This window comes from Mastigoproctus giganteus, chromosome 2, assembly GCF_048544385.1.
Source record: "Mastigoproctus giganteus isolate SK-2022 chromosome 2, ASM4854438v1, whole genome shotgun sequence".
NCBI classification, from domain to species: Eukaryota; Metazoa; Arthropoda; class Arachnida; order Uropygi; family Thelyphonidae; genus Mastigoproctus; species Mastigoproctus giganteus.
Genome location: NC_143576.1, coordinates 180,864,735 through 180,883,492, shown reverse-complemented (window position 1 = coordinate 180,883,492; position 18,758 = coordinate 180,864,735). Strand labels below are relative to the sequence as shown.

Here is an 18,758-nt window from a genome sequence, read left to right as displayed (position 1 = left end):
GAATAGGAGAAACACATGCGGCATTGTTTTTTTTTTTTTTTTTTTTTTCGATGGGGAAGAAAATTTTGGCTTCCTAGCACCGTATCTTCAATCCATTAGTAATATTATTTCTATCAGACTTGTAAACAGCATGAGAGCTCTTTTCACGACTATATTCATGAAAATGCAGGCATATTAATTTTAATCTCAATCTAATTAAGTGTTATAAGAAAACCTCCCTCTTAGTCTACAAAAGTTTTCTATAGGATTTTACGGTTATAATTTATCTTTGTTACAATTATCATTTAAATTACAGCATTTCAATTTGTTCAAATTTAATTTGTTAAAATTAAACATTTGAATTTGTGAAATTAAACGGTTGAATCTGTTAATTTGAATATGTTCTATGATATTGTTGTGGGGGTTATGATGTTGAATTGTTATTTATTTGCAATTCTCTTATTAACTTAACTAAAATATTTGCAATTTGCAATTCTGTGAACACCCTACTGACGTCTTTAACACCCCACATACGCAAACCTGACTACAAATTTCAGAAAATTCCCATTTCTAATGTGTATAAAGCGGTTGTTAGTAGAACATTAAAGCCACACATTGATTTACTAAAATTTACAAACCTTTAATTTATAAAACAGATTTACATAAATACAACATTTACATAAAAGAAACATAATTACATACAAGGATCGTAATTCCGATATACATATGTAAACCATGCCTCAATGCACTACCCTCTCTCTCTCTCTCTCTCTCTCTCTCTCTCTCTCTCTCTCTCCTTAATTATTCTCAATATACGAATTATTAACATCAGTTTGTATCAGTTGAATTTTACATAAAATTGACTCCACAATGATTACCCAACCATTCTCTTACCTTGTCAGTTTGTTTTTCTGTCTTTCTCTTACATCAATAATATTTATGTCAGCTCTTATTACTCCTTTAGAATCTTTGTTTCTAGCCTTTAATACACAAAACGTATTACATCTGGTACTCTCTTATCTCAATAACATTCCTTATATGTCACCCATGCTGCTTTAATTAATATCTTAGACACTCTAGTTATCACCTTAGTCACCCCTCTTTACTCCTGTGGTTTTTCTATTAATAAAATTAATTCTCTTTGCACCTCAGCTGCTATGTTACCTTATTTGGAACTTGGCCTAATTTAATGAAATAGATTAACCTATCCTTTCACACTTGTTCTCAAACACCAGAACCACCCTTGCATTTATTCATATCATTAACAACAGGAATGTTTCTTTCTTTTACAAGGACTATTGCTCAATGGCTTACAGAGCTAGGTTATGAGTCCTTGAGTTCAGGATTCAATAAAGAAACAAGGAACAGACTTACATTCTGACATCTCGGCTACTTCCGATTTCCTTGAGTTCAGGTTTCCTACGTGGCTGACAGGCTTACTCCAGTTCTGGACTCTGGTTTTCCTTCGAGGCTGATATGCGTTCACTGCTGGGGACAGTCCGGTTTTCTTTCGAGGCTGACAGGTTTGGGCTCACGGCTGGGGCACTCTTGACATGACACACCTTCTTGTGTAGACGATGTATTTACAGGTGGTTCATTCTCTTTACAAGGGCCTACATTACGAAACTCGCCTACCTGTACTTCAACCCGCAATCACCACCTTCTCCACTTTGACCACACTACACAGAAGTCAGACACAGAATGCTCCCTCTTTCAATTTTTTTCTTCTCGAACTTCACTCTTCCTTTCAAGTTTGGCCCGCCTCCCCCAAGGATGCCAACCAATCTTCTTTTTCTGTTTAAATTTCCGTTCCTTGCTATTTGCTAACACAATTCTCCCAAGCTGTCTCCCCAGCACACAAACCAACTCTTTTCTAGAACATTCTTATTTTGTTCCCACAGGCAGCATGACCCTTTCATGTCCACTGGCAACCTCCAAAAACACTAATTTTCTTTCCACATATTTTCCCCTAAATGTATCCGAATACCCAAATATCAGTCAGTCTGACACCATTTTATTTTGACGTGAACACTGGACGTCCACTCATTTCCTGTTTTGGTTCTAACGGTGTCATAGATCCAAGGAGGTGCTTGTGAAACTTGATATATGTCCCTCCTCACTTCTTTCCTGAAGTACTGGTCTAACCATTCTTTCAGTGCCAATTCAAACGCATGCACCAAGGAAGATGGACTATATCGAGGACTTCCTTGCGCTATTTATCTTTTACACCAGTTATGAACTGCCCCATCAGTATCTTGTCTAAAACCTGCTCTTCCTCTCAACTCTACGTCAGTAGCTAATTTCACGAGTAAACAATTCATTAATTAATACTTGACATTCAATTAATGATCTACCTGTTTAATCAATTATAACCTCGATAAATTGCACCCTCAATAAATCAAAAATTACCATAAATCAATAATCAACTTTAAATCAACACTCACTAGTCAGTAATCCACTTGATATTTTTTAAACATTTTAAACATTCAATACTTCAATCCTTATTTCAAAATTAACCATTTCTTAATAATCCACTAATAATTTTCTGGCTCGCCAGCTGAATTTTATAGTTTCGGCACCTGAGTATACTGAATTCTAGTTATTTTAACCAATTATTGCTATATATACTTCAATGCTCTGCTACACTTTAAACTGCTTTAATTCTGCCTCATCTCGCCAGTTATCTTCCTGCACTATAAAACCACTTTAATCTTGGATGGCTTATCGACAATTGTGTGGGGAGATAATTTTTATTTGTATTATTTTCTTATTATTTTCAATTCTCTGAACACCCTACTGACGTCTTTAACACCCCCACATACGCAAACCTGACTACACTTTTCAGAAAATTTCAATTTCTGGTATGTGTAAATCGGTTGTTAGCAGAATATTAAAGCCACACATTGATTTACAAAAAATTACAAAACTTTAATGTGCATACAACAACATTTACATAAATACAGCATTTACATAAAATAAACAAATAATTACATACAAACATCGCAATTGCCATATACATAGGTAAACCATGCTACAATAAACTACACTATCTCTCCCTCTCACTTCAACTCAATATACGAATTATTAACATCAATTTGCAAGGAACAAGGAACAGACTTACATTCCGACATCTCTGCTACTTCCAATTTCCTTGAGATCAGGCTTCCTACGTGGATGACAGACTTACTCCAGTTCTGGGCTCTCCGGTTTTCCTTTGAGGCTGACAGACTTGCGTTCACTGCTGGAGGCATTCCGGTTTTCTTTCGAGGCTGACAGGCTTGGCTCACGACTGGGGCACTCTTGACATGATTCACCTTCTTTTGTAGACAATATATTCACAGGAGTACATGCCTGGCTCATGCTCTTTACAAGGGCCTAGATTACCAAACTCGCCTATCTCCACTTCAACCTGCACTCACGAGCTTAGCCCCTTTGACCACACAACACAGAAGTCAGACACAGAATGCTCCCTCTCTCAATTTTTTTCTTCCCGAACTTCACTCTTCCCTTCAAGTTTGGCACGCCTCCCCCAATGACTCCAATCAATCTTCTTTTTCTGCTTAAATTTCTGTTCCTTGCTATTTGTTAACACAATTCTCCCAAGCTGTCATCCCCAGCGAACAAACCAACCCTTTTCTAGAACTTTCTTATTATTTTCTCACAGGTAACATGACCCTTTCATTTCCACTGGCAATCAATCCAAAAACATTCATTTTCGTTTCACACCTCTGTCTCTAAGAGTATCCGAACACACAAATATCATTCAGCCTGACGCCGGTTTATTTGAGGAGAACACTGGACGTCCACTCATTTCCTGTTTTGGTTCTAACGGTGTCATAGATCAAAGGAGGCGCTTCGTATAATCCCGTTTCAGGTCCTATTGTTCTTCCTTAAGCAACCCCTTCATACCTGTTCTCAAATGGCACCCCTTTACCTAGTCCTGCTGTCCCTGTTTGCTCTCTCGTATTATTTGAATTACTTGTTTACCCCTTTGCTACTATTCTTAATTCTCACGCTTAAATTATCCATTACTAAATCTAGCGTTCTTCAAACTTTAACCTTACTTTTAGCAAAAACAAAACAAAACAAATATTCTTATATAAATTTGTAAGTGCTATATCTTTCAATATCATAAATTCAAAATTTCATCATTCTAGATTCGCTAAAGAAGAATCATAAAACCGAAATGAACCTTTTTTATTTTCATTGCAGTTTTAACAGAAGATCATCTAATAAAGTATCTGCATTGCTTGAATAAAAAGTTCCACAATGTAAATATGCTTCTTTCAGTATACAATTATTTATTTAAAATATCATATTATAATACCTATTTTCATTTGTATTAATCTTGCCTGAAATTTATAATATCTGGATCTACCAACATACTTATTTCCCTGCAGAAATATGGATCTATGGTTAAGGCTCTAATAAGGTTCCAAATTTTAGTATTGGATGATTCTAGTATCCATGGTAATAATTTTTGTAACTAATATCATATTGAATTCATGTAGAAATGAAGGTTAAATGAACGTTACTTCTACCGTCCAGATCGAATTAGTGATATTCATTGAGAAACATGACTTATAACTCATTCAGATACCTTAATTAATTTATAAATTCATTGATAAAAATTATAAAATTTGTGCGATTGTAGCTGCATGAATTCTCAAAAGCTAGGGAACAAACAACAACGACAAAATGGAATGCCTTTTAAAATACAAATAAATATAAAACGAACTTCGCGTAATAAGTAATTAATGTGGAGCAGTGATCTGTACCATTATTTGTAGTTTGAAACACGGGAAATTTGATTTGCAACAACCAACGTGGCCTCTTCGTAATAATAAATGAAGATTTATTATTATGAAACATGCACTTCATGAGTGCACCTGTTTATGCTCCTTTGAGAAACATCATTTGAAAGGTGTGAAATCTGCTCCAGCATTACAGTAACTTTGCACACATCCACACTCACATACATATCATATAACTCATCAAATGTTTGGGGAGATCGAGATGTGCGAGATCGGAAAATTAAAATTATCGGTATATTAAAGAGTTATGGTATAGTTTAGGGATAAATCCTCAGGTTACGTAAATAGTTTAACTAATGTGCAAATTAATGCATTTGCATCATTTCCGCCCATAGCCAACTGCATAAGTAATTATAAATTGGCATCATAAAATATATCTCACATTGTGAATACCTTCACAAGGAGTTGCCATGATATTGCACTGCCTCGAATAAGTACAGTTTCACCATAGGAGACGCAATTGTTACTTATTCTCAGCCAATACCATCACCCATACGACACCATTACGTAGCTTATTGCAACTCGTTATAACGAGTTGTAATAAGTCACAACGAGCTGCCATGATGTTGGTAACTCGTTGTGAAGGTATTCACAATATGAGATATACTTAATGACACCAATTTATAACTAATTATGTAGTTGGCTATGTACAGAACTGAAGCAAATGCACTAATTTGTACATTAATTAAAGAATTATTCATTATGTGCTGATTTTTGAACAAGGCCGTACTTATTTCCGCCTCAATCGTGCCATGATATATACGAGATATTCTGTTAAATTTACTTTACATTTATTCTTCGTTTATATAGTTTACATAGCCTTCAGTATAGTAAACGTCGTTAGCTGCAAAACATTACCTAATTCGAATATAAAATGAGAATATGCCAGTCACCAATAGGGACTAGAGCAACAAATGAAGGAAGGGGAGGGGATATATTAGATAAACGCGCCCGAAGGCGTTGGCAGATGTTTTACGCCATTTTACTTCGTTCTACGCGGCTTTTGAAGTACCCCTCTAGTTTGCATGCTTTCACCCTCTGCTTTCTGCTAAAGTGGGCGTTGGAAGGTGACGCCGCGCTTCAAGAGCTCGTCTAGTATGCTATACTCTTTGGGCTATACTTAGTATAGCCCAAAGAGTGCTGCAGAAAGTATGTGCACCAAAATAATTTAGAAAATGCCATTTATTTCAAATTTAGCGGTGCCTCCTTGATGACACTTTTCTAAATATTCCCTCATTCCAACATTTCCTTTCTGCTTACAAGTTCACCCGAACCTTACTCATAGTTCTTCAGTTAAATGCTGTACAGTTAATTTTAACATTAGTATTTTTTTTTTTTTTTAAATTTGCCTACTTGTGCACGCATGATGTTAAGATGGGAACGGATTATTCTCTCTTTTTAACAAAAATAAATACCTAAATAAACGACTTTACGTATTATGAGTTTTTGGTTTTTACCAATCACTTGCATCAACCTTTATTCAAAAGGAACTCACAAATGTAAGGATTTACCGTATCAGAGTGTTAAAGTAGAAAACAAAATGGAAAGATTTGCAAATTCGAGATTTTACGAACGAAAATTGATAAAGTTTAGGATTCATTAAATTGCTTGGTAAAAGACAGAAATTCGGAGCTTATGCGTCTCTCCGTATCGTAATTTATTAAATAATTGAACTGCATGCCCCAATATGTTCTATAATATTATATTATTTAAATAAAGTAAATGCAACTAGGCATAATATTTTAAGAGTTTATAATTCTATATCTATATAATATCGGTGCAGATACACCACAGACAACTCTTAAAGAAAAACTACAATCGTATTGTGGAAAGCATCATTTCACGTGTATCTCGTATTGGACTCATTCTTCACAGTGAGTTACCAAGCATTGCACTACCTGGAATAAATAGCGCTTCTCTACAATAGTCTTCTCTATTAATGAAGCGTTACTTATTAGAGGGAGTGCAATACTTGGTAACTCGTTGTGAAGGATGAGCACAATACGAGATACAGATGAAATGAGGCGCCTCCGTAGCCAGGTGGGAAGGAGCAGCAGTGCGTAGCACACGCTTCTTGATTAGATCGGGGTTCGAGCCCGTCACCACCAAATACGGAGGATGCGGAAAGGTCAGGGAATGACCACCGCATATCCCGGAGCAATATGGCCTTAGTTGCTAATGCTCCTAAAAACCAAATAATAACAACAACTACAGATGAAATGATGCATTTCCCACTACTACCATAGTTTTTCTTTGAGTGATTTAATTCTATGGAGTATCTACACCGATATTATACACAGGCTTAAAGTAGCACAGTGGTCAGGAGCGAGAGTGTGTAGCACGCGTTCCTTGAGTGGACCGGGATTCAAAGCGGTGATTACTAAATACGATAAATATTTGTATTGACAATTTATTGTAAACTCTACTGACTTGGTTGTCGTGCCGGAGTATAAACAGAAAAATATATTTTTTTATTTATTATATTATATATATAAAAACATATGTAACAAATTATAATATAATATTGATATAGATTTCCATTTTATTCTTACAGATAGTAGATATGAAAGTCGATTGTTTGGAAGCTGTAGGAAAAAATAAGTCCCAGGGCTACAAAGATGTCGTCAAATTCATCTGCAGTGATTTTTGGACAAACTGTGACTGCAACCGTAACGTTACTCAGGTAAACTTACACATGTTTCTGGATTTATTATAAATGTCTTACAAAAATTCTGAAGCAAATACTTTTAATAATAATTCAGCGAGGAGTAAAGCAGTTGAAATGATACTTTTCATAACCTTTTATTAGCAAGTTGCAAGGATAAATATTAATTAAAAGTCAATATGATTACTCAATTTTATAAATAGTAATAATTTAAATCGTAATTAAAATTTCTAGCTACGTTATAGTTGACGGAGGCCGAGTGGCATAGCTAGCATTTTTGGATCCCTACACAAAGAGCCCCAGACACCTTCCCTCTATTTTTATTAAAGTGAAACGCCATATCTTATTTTTAAAATATTATTTATATTTTTAGTAATTTTCAATAAAAGTGAACTATAAAAACCAAAACCAAATGGGGATGTCAAAATAAAATAAACAATTTAATAATCTGCGACACGTTATAACTAGATTAAATCATAAACTGGTGGCTAGTTGTAATGGGAAAAGTTTATAAGACTCTGAATTTGATTCAGAAATATTTATAATCTACTGGCAGAATTTGAGAAAGAAAAATTCTTTTCAGTTCTTTTAAAGGTATACTTAGCGTGACAAAAAAGACTTTACCTTTCCTGTACATAAATTATATAATGATTGACGTTAAAAACGTTTTTACTAGCGTTTTTCCAAAAAAAAATTGCAACGAACAACCTTCATGCGAAAGCGATACGGAATTTACGTTATCTTCAGCTGTAGGTCCGTAATGGGGACGGATAGCATATCGTTGGAAAGCAAAAGGAATTTATAGCCAGAAATATTAAACTTTTAAGATACACAAACTTTCGGAAACTGGATAATGCGTTAAATCCAAAACGAATCCGGTTTCAAATCACCTGGTATTTTCAGATTGAATGTAACTTTTTTCTTTAAAATTAAACTCTAATATTGGAAACGAGTTCTGCACATTTACGAAAACAATATTCAACATGCCATCAGATCTTTCGATAAATACTATACGTAATGAAACAACTATAGAGGGTGAATTTAGTCGGAAACCCTTCAATGTAAAAATTATATATCCTACTTTAGCGATCACAAACCAATACTTTCAGTAATCAATATGTAATTATTATTAATAATATAAAAACATTGTTCTATTATTGTGTTTTTTTTTTTTTTTTTTTTTATGTGAACCCCAAACACGAGAGGTATTAGAACCTATAGTACTTAGTACCGTGCTTGGGTTGGAGGTTGAGAAGATGAAAGAAGATATTTGTTGACATTGGACTTGAACTTCTGTTGATTGTAATTTTCAGAAAATACATGTGAAGGAAGGTTGTTCCAGAAAACGGCAGTTGAATGAATAAATGAGGAAGATGAAAAGTTTGTTCTGTTGGTTTGAAGTTGGACAGTAAATGGATGTTAGCTGGTGGAGGCACGTGTTCGGACTGTTTTGAAAAAGAGAGCGGGAATTATAGAAGCCAATTCAGAAGAATAGTGCCCATGGAAGAATCTGTAGAAAAGGCATGCAGCAGAAACAGTACGTCTATGAGACAGCGAGTGGAGAGATTCTGTTACAGATGAATCATTAATTAACCTAACTGCCCTCTTCTGAATGGAATCTTGAAGCCTGAGAGAGGTTTTGGGAGCACCACGCCAGATGTGGGAACAATATTCCATGGCAGGGCGGATTTGCGATTTATAGAGAGTGAGCAGCTGTTTGGAAGAAAAGTAACGCCGAGAGCGAAAGAGAAAACCAAGTTTTTTAGAAGCAGAGGAAGCAATATTTGCAATGTGCTTGTGCCATGAGAGATTAGAAGTCAGGATAACCCGCAAAAGAGATATATCATTTTGCCTAGAAATCGGAGTGTCACTAAAGAAAAGCATAGGTGCAGAAGAATCCTTTTTGCGAGATATAAGACAAGACTGAGTTTTAGAAGGGTTGAAATCAACAAAGTTGTCTTTGCCCCACTGGAGAATTACTTGAAGATCGGCATTTAAGGAATTGTTAGCAGATATTCGAGAAGTTGAAGCTGATTGAGCAGGACAAGGTTTCTCAAAATGGAAAGTGGAATGCAATGTGCCATCATCGGCAAACAGTGGATAGGATTTCCAGTCAATGGAAGAAGGTCATTAATCTACAAGAGGAAAAGGGCGGGAGAAAAACTGAACCCTAGGGGACACCGGCATTAGTGGAGAAGTTAGAAGATAGAGAACCATCTACCATCACCCTCAGTGAGTTTTCATAGAGAAAAACTGGTTAACCAATTACTGAAAACAGTTGGCAAACCATAAGATGGAAGCTTGTTTAGAAGACCTTTATGCCAAACACGATCGAAAGCCTTCGAGATGTCAAGAGCAACTACTTGTGTTTCACCGAACCTTTCCATTGAATTAGTCCATAAATGGGTAACATAAGCCAGAATATCACCAGTGGATTGACACTGACGGAATTCATACTGGCGATCGTTGATCAGACGGAAGGTTTCTAGGTAGTTTAAGAGTTGGCAGTTAATTGATTTCTCCATTACTTTAGAAAGAGTAGAAATAATTGCAATGGGATTATAATTGGATGGGAGGGATTTGTCACCCTTTTTAGGAACTGGCTGGATATGAGCAAATTTCCAAGCAGAAGGAAAAACAGATTTGGAATAAGAAAGTGAAAAAAGGCGGCAAAGAATACGAGTAATTTCAGGACCACAGGTTTTGAGAACAAGTGGCGAAATACCATCAGGACCTGGAGCTTTCTTAGCATCAAGATTCATTAAAATCCTCCTGGCAGAGGCGGATTTAACGGCGGGCGCACCGGGCGCGCGCCCTGGGCCCCGACTTCTGAAGGGCCCACGCAAAACCCCAACAAATTAGTTGAACATATTAGTTCAAAACTTTGTGATTATTATTATTATGCTATTATTAATTATATTATACATATATTATATTCAAATTTTATTGGAAATAAAACATTAATAGTACATAATATTTTTTATTTATTTAAAAAATTGGTTAACATGTATTTTTATTTTCCCTGTCTCTCTCTTTTTTTTAAGGGGCCCAATATTTTCTTCTGCGCCCGGGGCCTCAACCGACCTTAATCCGCTACTGCCTCCTGGTATCCATTTGAGGGAAGACCACAGGAAACATTGAATGGAGCGTGTTGGGAATGGTGGGAGGTGTTTTACCAAGATCATTAATACATGAGCTGGAACTAAAATGGGATGCTAGCAGGTCAGCTTTATCCTTGGCTGAAGTGACAACAGAACCATCTGGTTTGGACAGAGGTGGGAGCAGAGATGGGCACAAGTTGCGGCCAATAGCTTTGTCAAGAGACCAGAATGCTCTGCTACCATTAGGGCAAAAAGCACGTTTTCTACTCTTAGCCTGTTCAAACTCTAGTTTGGACTGATTAATAACTGCTTTACAATTGTTGCGAGCTTTGGTATAGGCAGAAAATGAAACTGAACAATTAGAAACAAGCCAATTACGATATGCAACATTCTTCTCTTGAACAGCCTTAGCACATTTATTGGAAAACCAAGATTTATTTAAAGGACGAGGTTTTAAAGTGGAGTGTGGTATAAAGGATTCCATTGCTGCAAGAATAATTTCACTGACACGATCTGAGCAGACGTTGCCACTAGAAGTTTTGAAACAGTAATCCGACCAAGGAAAAGAAGAAAAGAAGTCTCGCAGGTCATTCCATTTTGCATTCTTGTAATGCCAAACAACACGAGGTTGGGAATAGCCATGACATAAAAGTTCCTTTGGAGAAGAGACAATCACCAAGTTGTGATCTGAAGTGCCTAAAGGACCTCTCACTTCGACGGTGTACTTAGAAGGGTTGTTTTTGAGAAAAAGATCAAGCGTATTGGCTGTATGATTAGGATTGTCCGGTATTCTTGTAGGTAAATGAACAATCTGTGCTAGGTCATTAGTAATTGCAAAAGCCTCAGAATCTCGACCTGCTGGGTCGGTGTGACTAGAAAACGGAATCCAGCTGGATTTGTGAACATTAAAAATCACCAAGGAAAATTGCTTCACTGGTAGGAAAGTTGGACTGGAAAAAGTCAAGTTGCAAAGAAAGGAAGTCAAAGAGCTCCAAGTGATTAGTGTTCACGAATTTTATTAATATCTGAAAATTAAAATGTTTTTAACGCCTGCCGATGACTCTTAAATGTTAAATATGCTAGCGGAAGGACACATTATGTACCTGCTACATAATTACTTAACATTTTTTTTTTCCATTAAAAATAGAGTAATTATAGAAATAAATGTAAAAAATGCAAGAATTGATCCTAGTCTCCCTTACTGTGCAGCGAATTCAAATATCAATCTTTTATCCATCATGTACAGTTTTGTAAATAACTGTGCCAATTTTTAACTTTTTTAAACAGAACCGTATAAGTCCTCATTGTCTTTTAAGTTTACTGTGCAATTTACTTGTAGTCCTCGAGATCTGTCGTTCTCTAATGTAACATCAAAAAGGTGCATAAACAGGCCTTCCATTTTTTAATATTTATGTAAAGTAAAGAGAGGTAGAAAGCGTCCCAGAGGTGTTATTTAAAGACATCTAGAAAATAATAGTTTACAGGGAGCAGACTGTTAGACGAGTGTGGATCAGTTCATTACGTCCTGGGTTTAGCTGGTTTACTAGGAAGAATTTTGGTGGAAAACAACGGACACTTATTTACACTCAGTGGACAGCTTATTTCGTACATCTCTAGCTTGCGAGGTCGGATTGGACTTTTGGATTAATTTCCAAACAATGAAAGCCGCGAGACTTCAGTGGATCGCCTTTATACCGTGTGTTATTCTAACCCCAGTTCGTCGGCATGATGAAAAATTGGGGATCCACAACCTAGACGCACTTCGTGTAGCACGATGATTAAAGTCGCTGCTGCTTCCACACAATGTGTTGTAAAGGTCTCGGTCCGATTACCTTCAATTGTGGAGGAAGTTGTATGAGCTCTTTCATAATATAGTCGATCGCCGAGGAACGTTCCAGAGATTTCATTTATATAAAAGAAATAAATGGGACAAAGAATATGCGTAATTAATAGACAGATGGTCGTGAATGCGAAACTATATTTCGTCCATTCACCGTCAGTAAAAATAAAATAAATAAATAAAATAAATACTTCGTCTTAAAGTTGCTAATTTCAATAAAATAATTCGAATTAATTAAATAGTAAGAATTTCATTGTTCCCATGTGAAACTGTAGGAGGATTCGACGTTATTCCAGGGAGGTTTTCGATTCTCCTTCACTACGTTCTTCAGGTAATCGACGATCCCAATCGTTTTTTTTTTTTTTTTTCATTATCTGACCATCAGCACTCACGGTTATACATACGACTACGTGGTGACGTCCTTGTCTTTTTAAATACATCGACTACTGTTGACTTTTAAGGCACAAACGTAAGCTTGTCAAATCCCAAATGGACATATTATCTAGATGTTCTGGGGACAAAAACGTTTCAAGCGAGCGGGTGGCTAATGCCAGGGAAGGGAGCCTAAAAATCTTCAAAGGTTGTGTTAGGGTTGTTAAATATACAAGAACAGTAAGTCTTAATTGTTTATACAGTAAGGTTAGAAGTGTCGTCAAGAAAATGAGCGAATTCGAACTGCTGGTTAAAAGAAGTAATGCGGACATAATAATAGGGCTTACAGAGACGTGGTGCCACCCGGAAATTGGGGATGATGAGTTTCAGTACGGCTTGTATAATGTATTTAGGAAGGATAGTGTAGATAGAATGGGTGATGGGGTAATGCTTCTTATCAGAAGCAGCCTGACTACGACGATAGCTTTCCAGGATTCAGACGTTTCACATACTAGTATAGAGTCTGTATGATGCGAGATAGTTGGAAACAAAGGTATAATGCGAGTAGGAGTAATCTACAGACCAGGTGACATGAAGATTATGACGAAAGCCTCTACAAGCAAATGGAATGAGCAAGTAAGCGTCAATGTCTTTGTGGGGGTGAGGTTGTTTTATTTATTTATTACTTGTTTTCCTTGTCTTTATTATTTTATTTAATATTGCTATATTTATTTACTTATAAGCTCCCTTATCTTAAAAATCCCCTTTCTCATTTATTATTATTTATTATTAATATTCTTACTATACCCCACTCTGCATCTGCCTTGTGTGTATTTCACAGAAGAATTCCGGTTCTGAGGGAGTTCCTATATTGGTGCACTCTTCCTTTGGATTTTGTTGTGAGTTCAGAAATGACCAAACACTATTTGCATTAAGTTAAATACAATACGTTTATTATACATATTTACAAATAAAAAAAATCTAGCATATCATTACACATTACTCACTTGATATAAGTACATGGCATGGATTACGTTCCTGGTCATTAGGCTCTCCTATCCATCATCTTCTTACTATTGGGCCACTAACACTCTCCTACGATCAGTTTAACTTAACTCTTTCTTAAATACAAGTGACATTTTATTTATTATTCATACTTATCTAGCACAATCCTACATTCTTCTTCATGGTTAATACAATTCTTCTTCTGGAATTAAATGTCCACTTTACAAATGATTCTAATCTAGTCTCACCCTAACACAACCCAATTACCCGTTAATGAAATATACATTGGTTTATTTATTTCTTGATTCTCTCAGGTAAATTTCAGCATTTAGCGACGAGGTGCACCACTTCTTTACTTCCGTAACATTATATAAGTTAACGTACAACTCTAACAGCTCTATTGATTAACCCTTCCAAAAGGTTTTTATTCTATACATTCATTAAAGTTAGGCAGATGAAACGTAACTATGAACTACCCTCTTATTAAACAATCCTTATGACATTTCTGCACTTATCTATAGAATAAGCATTGAATCAACTATGTGCATCCCAAAATAATTCCCTTTAACTATTATCTATCTTTAGCTACAGTCTTTTGTACTACCTAATGGTACATATGCCGTTCAGCACTTACTTCTGGTGAGCTGAATTCCTCAGCTAATACTAGGATTGGTCTTTGACTTTCTTCTCTGCATCGGGGTCCACCATCAGTCTGAGATCGCTTTTCTTCAGCTTCGGAACTGCTAACATCTGCCAGGGATACTATTCGCTTCGCCGATCATTCCTGGTGTCATATCTTTCTTCGATGTGTCTGATCATTCAGTAGGAGTCGCTTCCCTTTACTTCATTTCTCTCTGTAGGCTGCAGGACGGTCCTGCAGCCTACAGAGAGAAATGTTCTTCCCTGAGTATTATCTCGCTGTTCTCCTAAATATATCTCTCGGTGGACGCTTGCGGACTTCTATGTCCCATCTCGAGAAAGTTCCCTTTACTGTAAATTATCTATACTTTACTAAAGCTATCAGAACTTAGTCAACTCACAATAACTGGATCTACTGGTGGATCACTTCCAGGGACTGTTTCCCGAGCCTACCTCTCCGAAAAAAATTTCATCACCCCTTCTAAAATATACCACTCCGAAAAACCTTCATCACTCCTCCAAAAAAAAATTTATCACCCTCTTTTCGCGCTGTTCCCTTTTTATTTCCCAAAATTTCGTAGCTCCTCTCCTTTCCTCAACCAATCATTTCTATCTGACCATCATCATCTCCATTCTCATTTGCCTCGACCCATGACAGGAAGGTCGAACTCCTTCCGGTGTAGAAAAGAGACTTCCGGTTTCCAGAATTTTCTCGAACTTTCTGGTAAGATGACCGGAAATTCCATCAGCTAAGAATCCTTCCAGAACCATTCAAAAAACACCTGCGTCCATTTACTTGGTTCGTCTCGCCTTATTATGAAATGCCCACTCCCGCTCTGTTAACAGTAAACGAGGACCGCTCCCCGCTGGTACCCCTATTGTAATCTCTGGAGGACTCCTCCCTTGCCATCCTATCAATTGGCCCCCCACTGTTCCGTCTCGTTATCTTCACTTGCTGCTTCAGGTAGTGCGCCCTGATCGTATATCTCTTTCTAATGTTTATTTTCACGGTCTATTTACATTACCTCTAGCTCTTACATTAACTATAGCTTCTACTTAATTTAAGTCCATTAACGTGAGACCCACTATCTTAAATATTTGTGACTTTAAGTGTTTTCTTGGAAGGTTTACAATATCACTCTATCTAGCGTTCTTTCTTTAATTATATTGATATTTAATTTAATTTGTAAGACTTCGTGCCTTACACCTTATTATGGGTGATTTCAATTTGCCTCTAATTGATTGGAGTAAATGGGAAGGAAACTCAACATGGGGAACAAAATTTTTAAATCAGCTTGATGACTGTTATTTGTATCAAGATGTCAAGGAAAGTACTAGAGAAAAAAATATCCTAAACCTCATCATCACCCACGAATCAGATGAACCCACGAACAGATGACATAACAGGGCTCACAGTACAGGAACTAGTAGCAGGAAGCGATCACGGAGTTCTACGGTGGATGATGATGAGATGAGAGAGATAGCAGTAGTAAAAGGCAAAGGAATGGGTTTTAATTTCAGAAAAGGAAATTACGTTGCCTTAAGGTACTACGTGGCCCCTATTAAGGTACTATGTGCCTTAATAGAGGTACTACGTGGGTAGATATCGCAGGAAGAATGAATACAATTGAACTGCGGTATGTTTTTAAAACATTAATCACAGATGCCTTGAATGCGTATATAGCATTAAAAAAAATACTCCACAAGGAGGGTTCCAAGTTGGATGAATAGTGAAGTTGCCACATTACTTGAGCAGAAAATGGTGGCATGGAAAGGTTACAGAGCAATAAAAAAGTACTGAAGCCCATAACAGCTACAAGGTGATGTGTAATAGAGCCACAGAAAAGGTTCGACAGGCAAAGGCAGTTTATGAGAAATCACTAGCAAACAGAGCAAAGAGGGGGGATAAAGAATTCTTCACATATATAAATGCCAAGAAGAGCAGGACAAACCAGTTCAAACCTTTACGTAAGGGAAAGGGGATAATATTAAATACACCAGCTGCCGTTGTAGATGAACTCAACTGTTATTTTGCATCGATATTTACAAATGAAAAGCCTTTTGTGGCAATGGCCAATTGTGGGAGCGAAGTTGAAAAATATGTAATTAATGATATTGAAATTTGCAAGATTATTTAATCAAAACCTTTCAAGCCTTCAGGCCAGTAAAGCTCCTGGAATTGATGGAATATACCGTGTAATATTACGGGAGGGGGCAAATGAGTGCATTGAACCATTGAGGCTAATTATGGGAGCATCACTAGACTCCGGGGAGATTCCGTTGGATTGGAAAAGTGCAAATGTATCTCCCATACATAAGGGTGGCTCTAAGAGTGAAGTGGGAAATTATCGACCTGTCAGTCTGACTTCAGTGGTAAGGAAAATCATGGAGGCAATGTTCAAGAGTAGAAATCAGGATCATTTGGATCGAACTGAAATTCTCAAGGATACTCAGCATGGTTTTGTAAAGGGAAAATCATGTTTAACAAATCTGGTCCGCTATTTTGAAAGGGTCACTCACGAGCTGGATTTAGGGAATAATTTCGACATTGTTTATTTAGATTTCAGCAAAGCTTTTGACTCAGTCCCACATGAGCAGTTGCTTTATAAGCTAGAACAGGTTGGAATCACTGGGAAAATCCATAGATGGATAGCAGGATGGTTCAGGGCAGGAGAGGGTTGTGATAAATGGCTATTCCTCAGATTGGGTTGATGAAAGAAGTGGGGTTCCCCAAGGATCAGTAATAGGACCACTGTTGTTTTTAATTTTCATAAACAACATCGATGAAGGGATAGAGGGCGTGATGTCTAAATTTGCATATGATGTTAAAATTGGTATAGTGGTTAATGATCACTGTCAAGCTTAGCAGAGAGACCTAGGTAGACTTCAGAAATGGTCAGAAAAATGGCAGCTATGCTTTAATACAACAAAGTGTAAGGTATTACACCTGGGAAAGAGTGATCCCAAAATAAATTATTCACTTGGTGGAGTTCAACTAAACCCAGTACTGGAGGAAAGGGACTTGGGTGTTACGGTACGGGAAGGCACGAAATTCTCTGAGCATTGTAAACAGGTTGCAAGGAAGGCACATCGTGTGCTATCGATGATCTATCGAACTTTTGCAAATAGAATAGGGTTGTGATAATCCCATTATATAAGGCTTTTGTTAGACCGCACTTAGAATACTGTGTTCAAGTATGGAAACCGCAACTAAAGACATCGACCTTCTTCAAAGTGTGCAAAAACAGGGAATTCGCCTGGTGAGATCGGCAAAAGGGCGTCCTTATGAAAAAAGACTTCGAATATGTGGGTTACAGAGTTTGGAAACTAGACACCTTAGAGGAGACTTGATTGAGGTGTTTGAGCCTGTGAGAGGCATCAGTAAAATGAATTTGGACGGAATTTTCAAGGTTATGAATGATGCTAGAACTAGGGGACATAAATTCAAGTTACAGGGGGAAATGTTTATATTGGACTGCAGGAAGTTTTATTTTAGCCACCGAGTTATAAATTACTGGAATAAGTTGCCTACATGGGTGGTAGAGGCTGAGAGATTGGGGAAATTCAAAGGTTATCTGGATAGTACCTTCGGGTCAGGGAAGCGCATAGGATGATAGGTTTAATTTCCTTTTCTTTTACTAATTATTATTATTTATTTATTTCATTTTATTATTTTTTTTATCATTGTTTTATTCGGTTTTTTTTTTTTTTTTTTTTTTTTTTGGCCAGTGCAGTACAAGTCATAGGCTTTTTTTCACCATGCGGCCATTACTAATACTAATTAGAAATTGTAGTTTGGCATCCGACAAATTCTTCGAAATACCTCTTGTTTGTGATATTTCTAAATCCTGCCGACCTTTAAACCTGTTTCTTCTATTGTACATATTTAGTCCACTTAGTTCACTACTTTGGATAAGTTGTCTGAATTCTTTTGGTGGGACAGTATATGAGTATTGATTAATAAACTGAAATAACAATAAAAATTACTTTATAATTATTTTAAAATAATTTATTCTTATAGGATCGGGAAAAATGGTTGGACTGTATCCTTGAAGAATTCAAAAAGGCTACTGGGTTTACTTTTGATTCAAAAAAAGAAGACTACCTCAAAGCAAGTAAGGTAAGCTAGGCTTCCTTATGCCATCAACAAAATAATTTTCACAATTACGCCTGCACTATTATTATGCATTCGACGGAAATGTACACTGAGTGTCACTTTATTAAGTATACGTACTGTTTCACGAAATGGAGTTCATCTTCAGCAAAGACATCACTTGTTCATAGCATGCGATGTAAAGCAGGTAGGCAGATACACAGGGATACAGCATGCGCGTGGAATGCAT

At 36.7% G+C, this 18,758-nt stretch overlaps 1 protein-coding gene across 1 annotated transcript in view; it reads left to right on the top strand.

Moving 5' to 3' along the window:
- Positions 1-18,758, top strand: part of LOC150089802 (uncharacterized) — a 50,232-nt gene that overhangs the window by 28,366 nt on the left and 3,108 nt on the right. Inside the window, exons 3-5 of the mRNA XM_090368822.1 lie at positions 4,192-4,250; positions 7,348-7,476; positions 18,437-18,535. Coding sequence (XP_090224948.1) covers positions 4,192-4,250; positions 7,348-7,476; positions 18,437-18,535 — 287 coding nt within the window. The remainder of the gene's footprint in view (positions 1-4,191; positions 4,251-7,347; positions 7,477-18,436; positions 18,536-18,758) is intronic.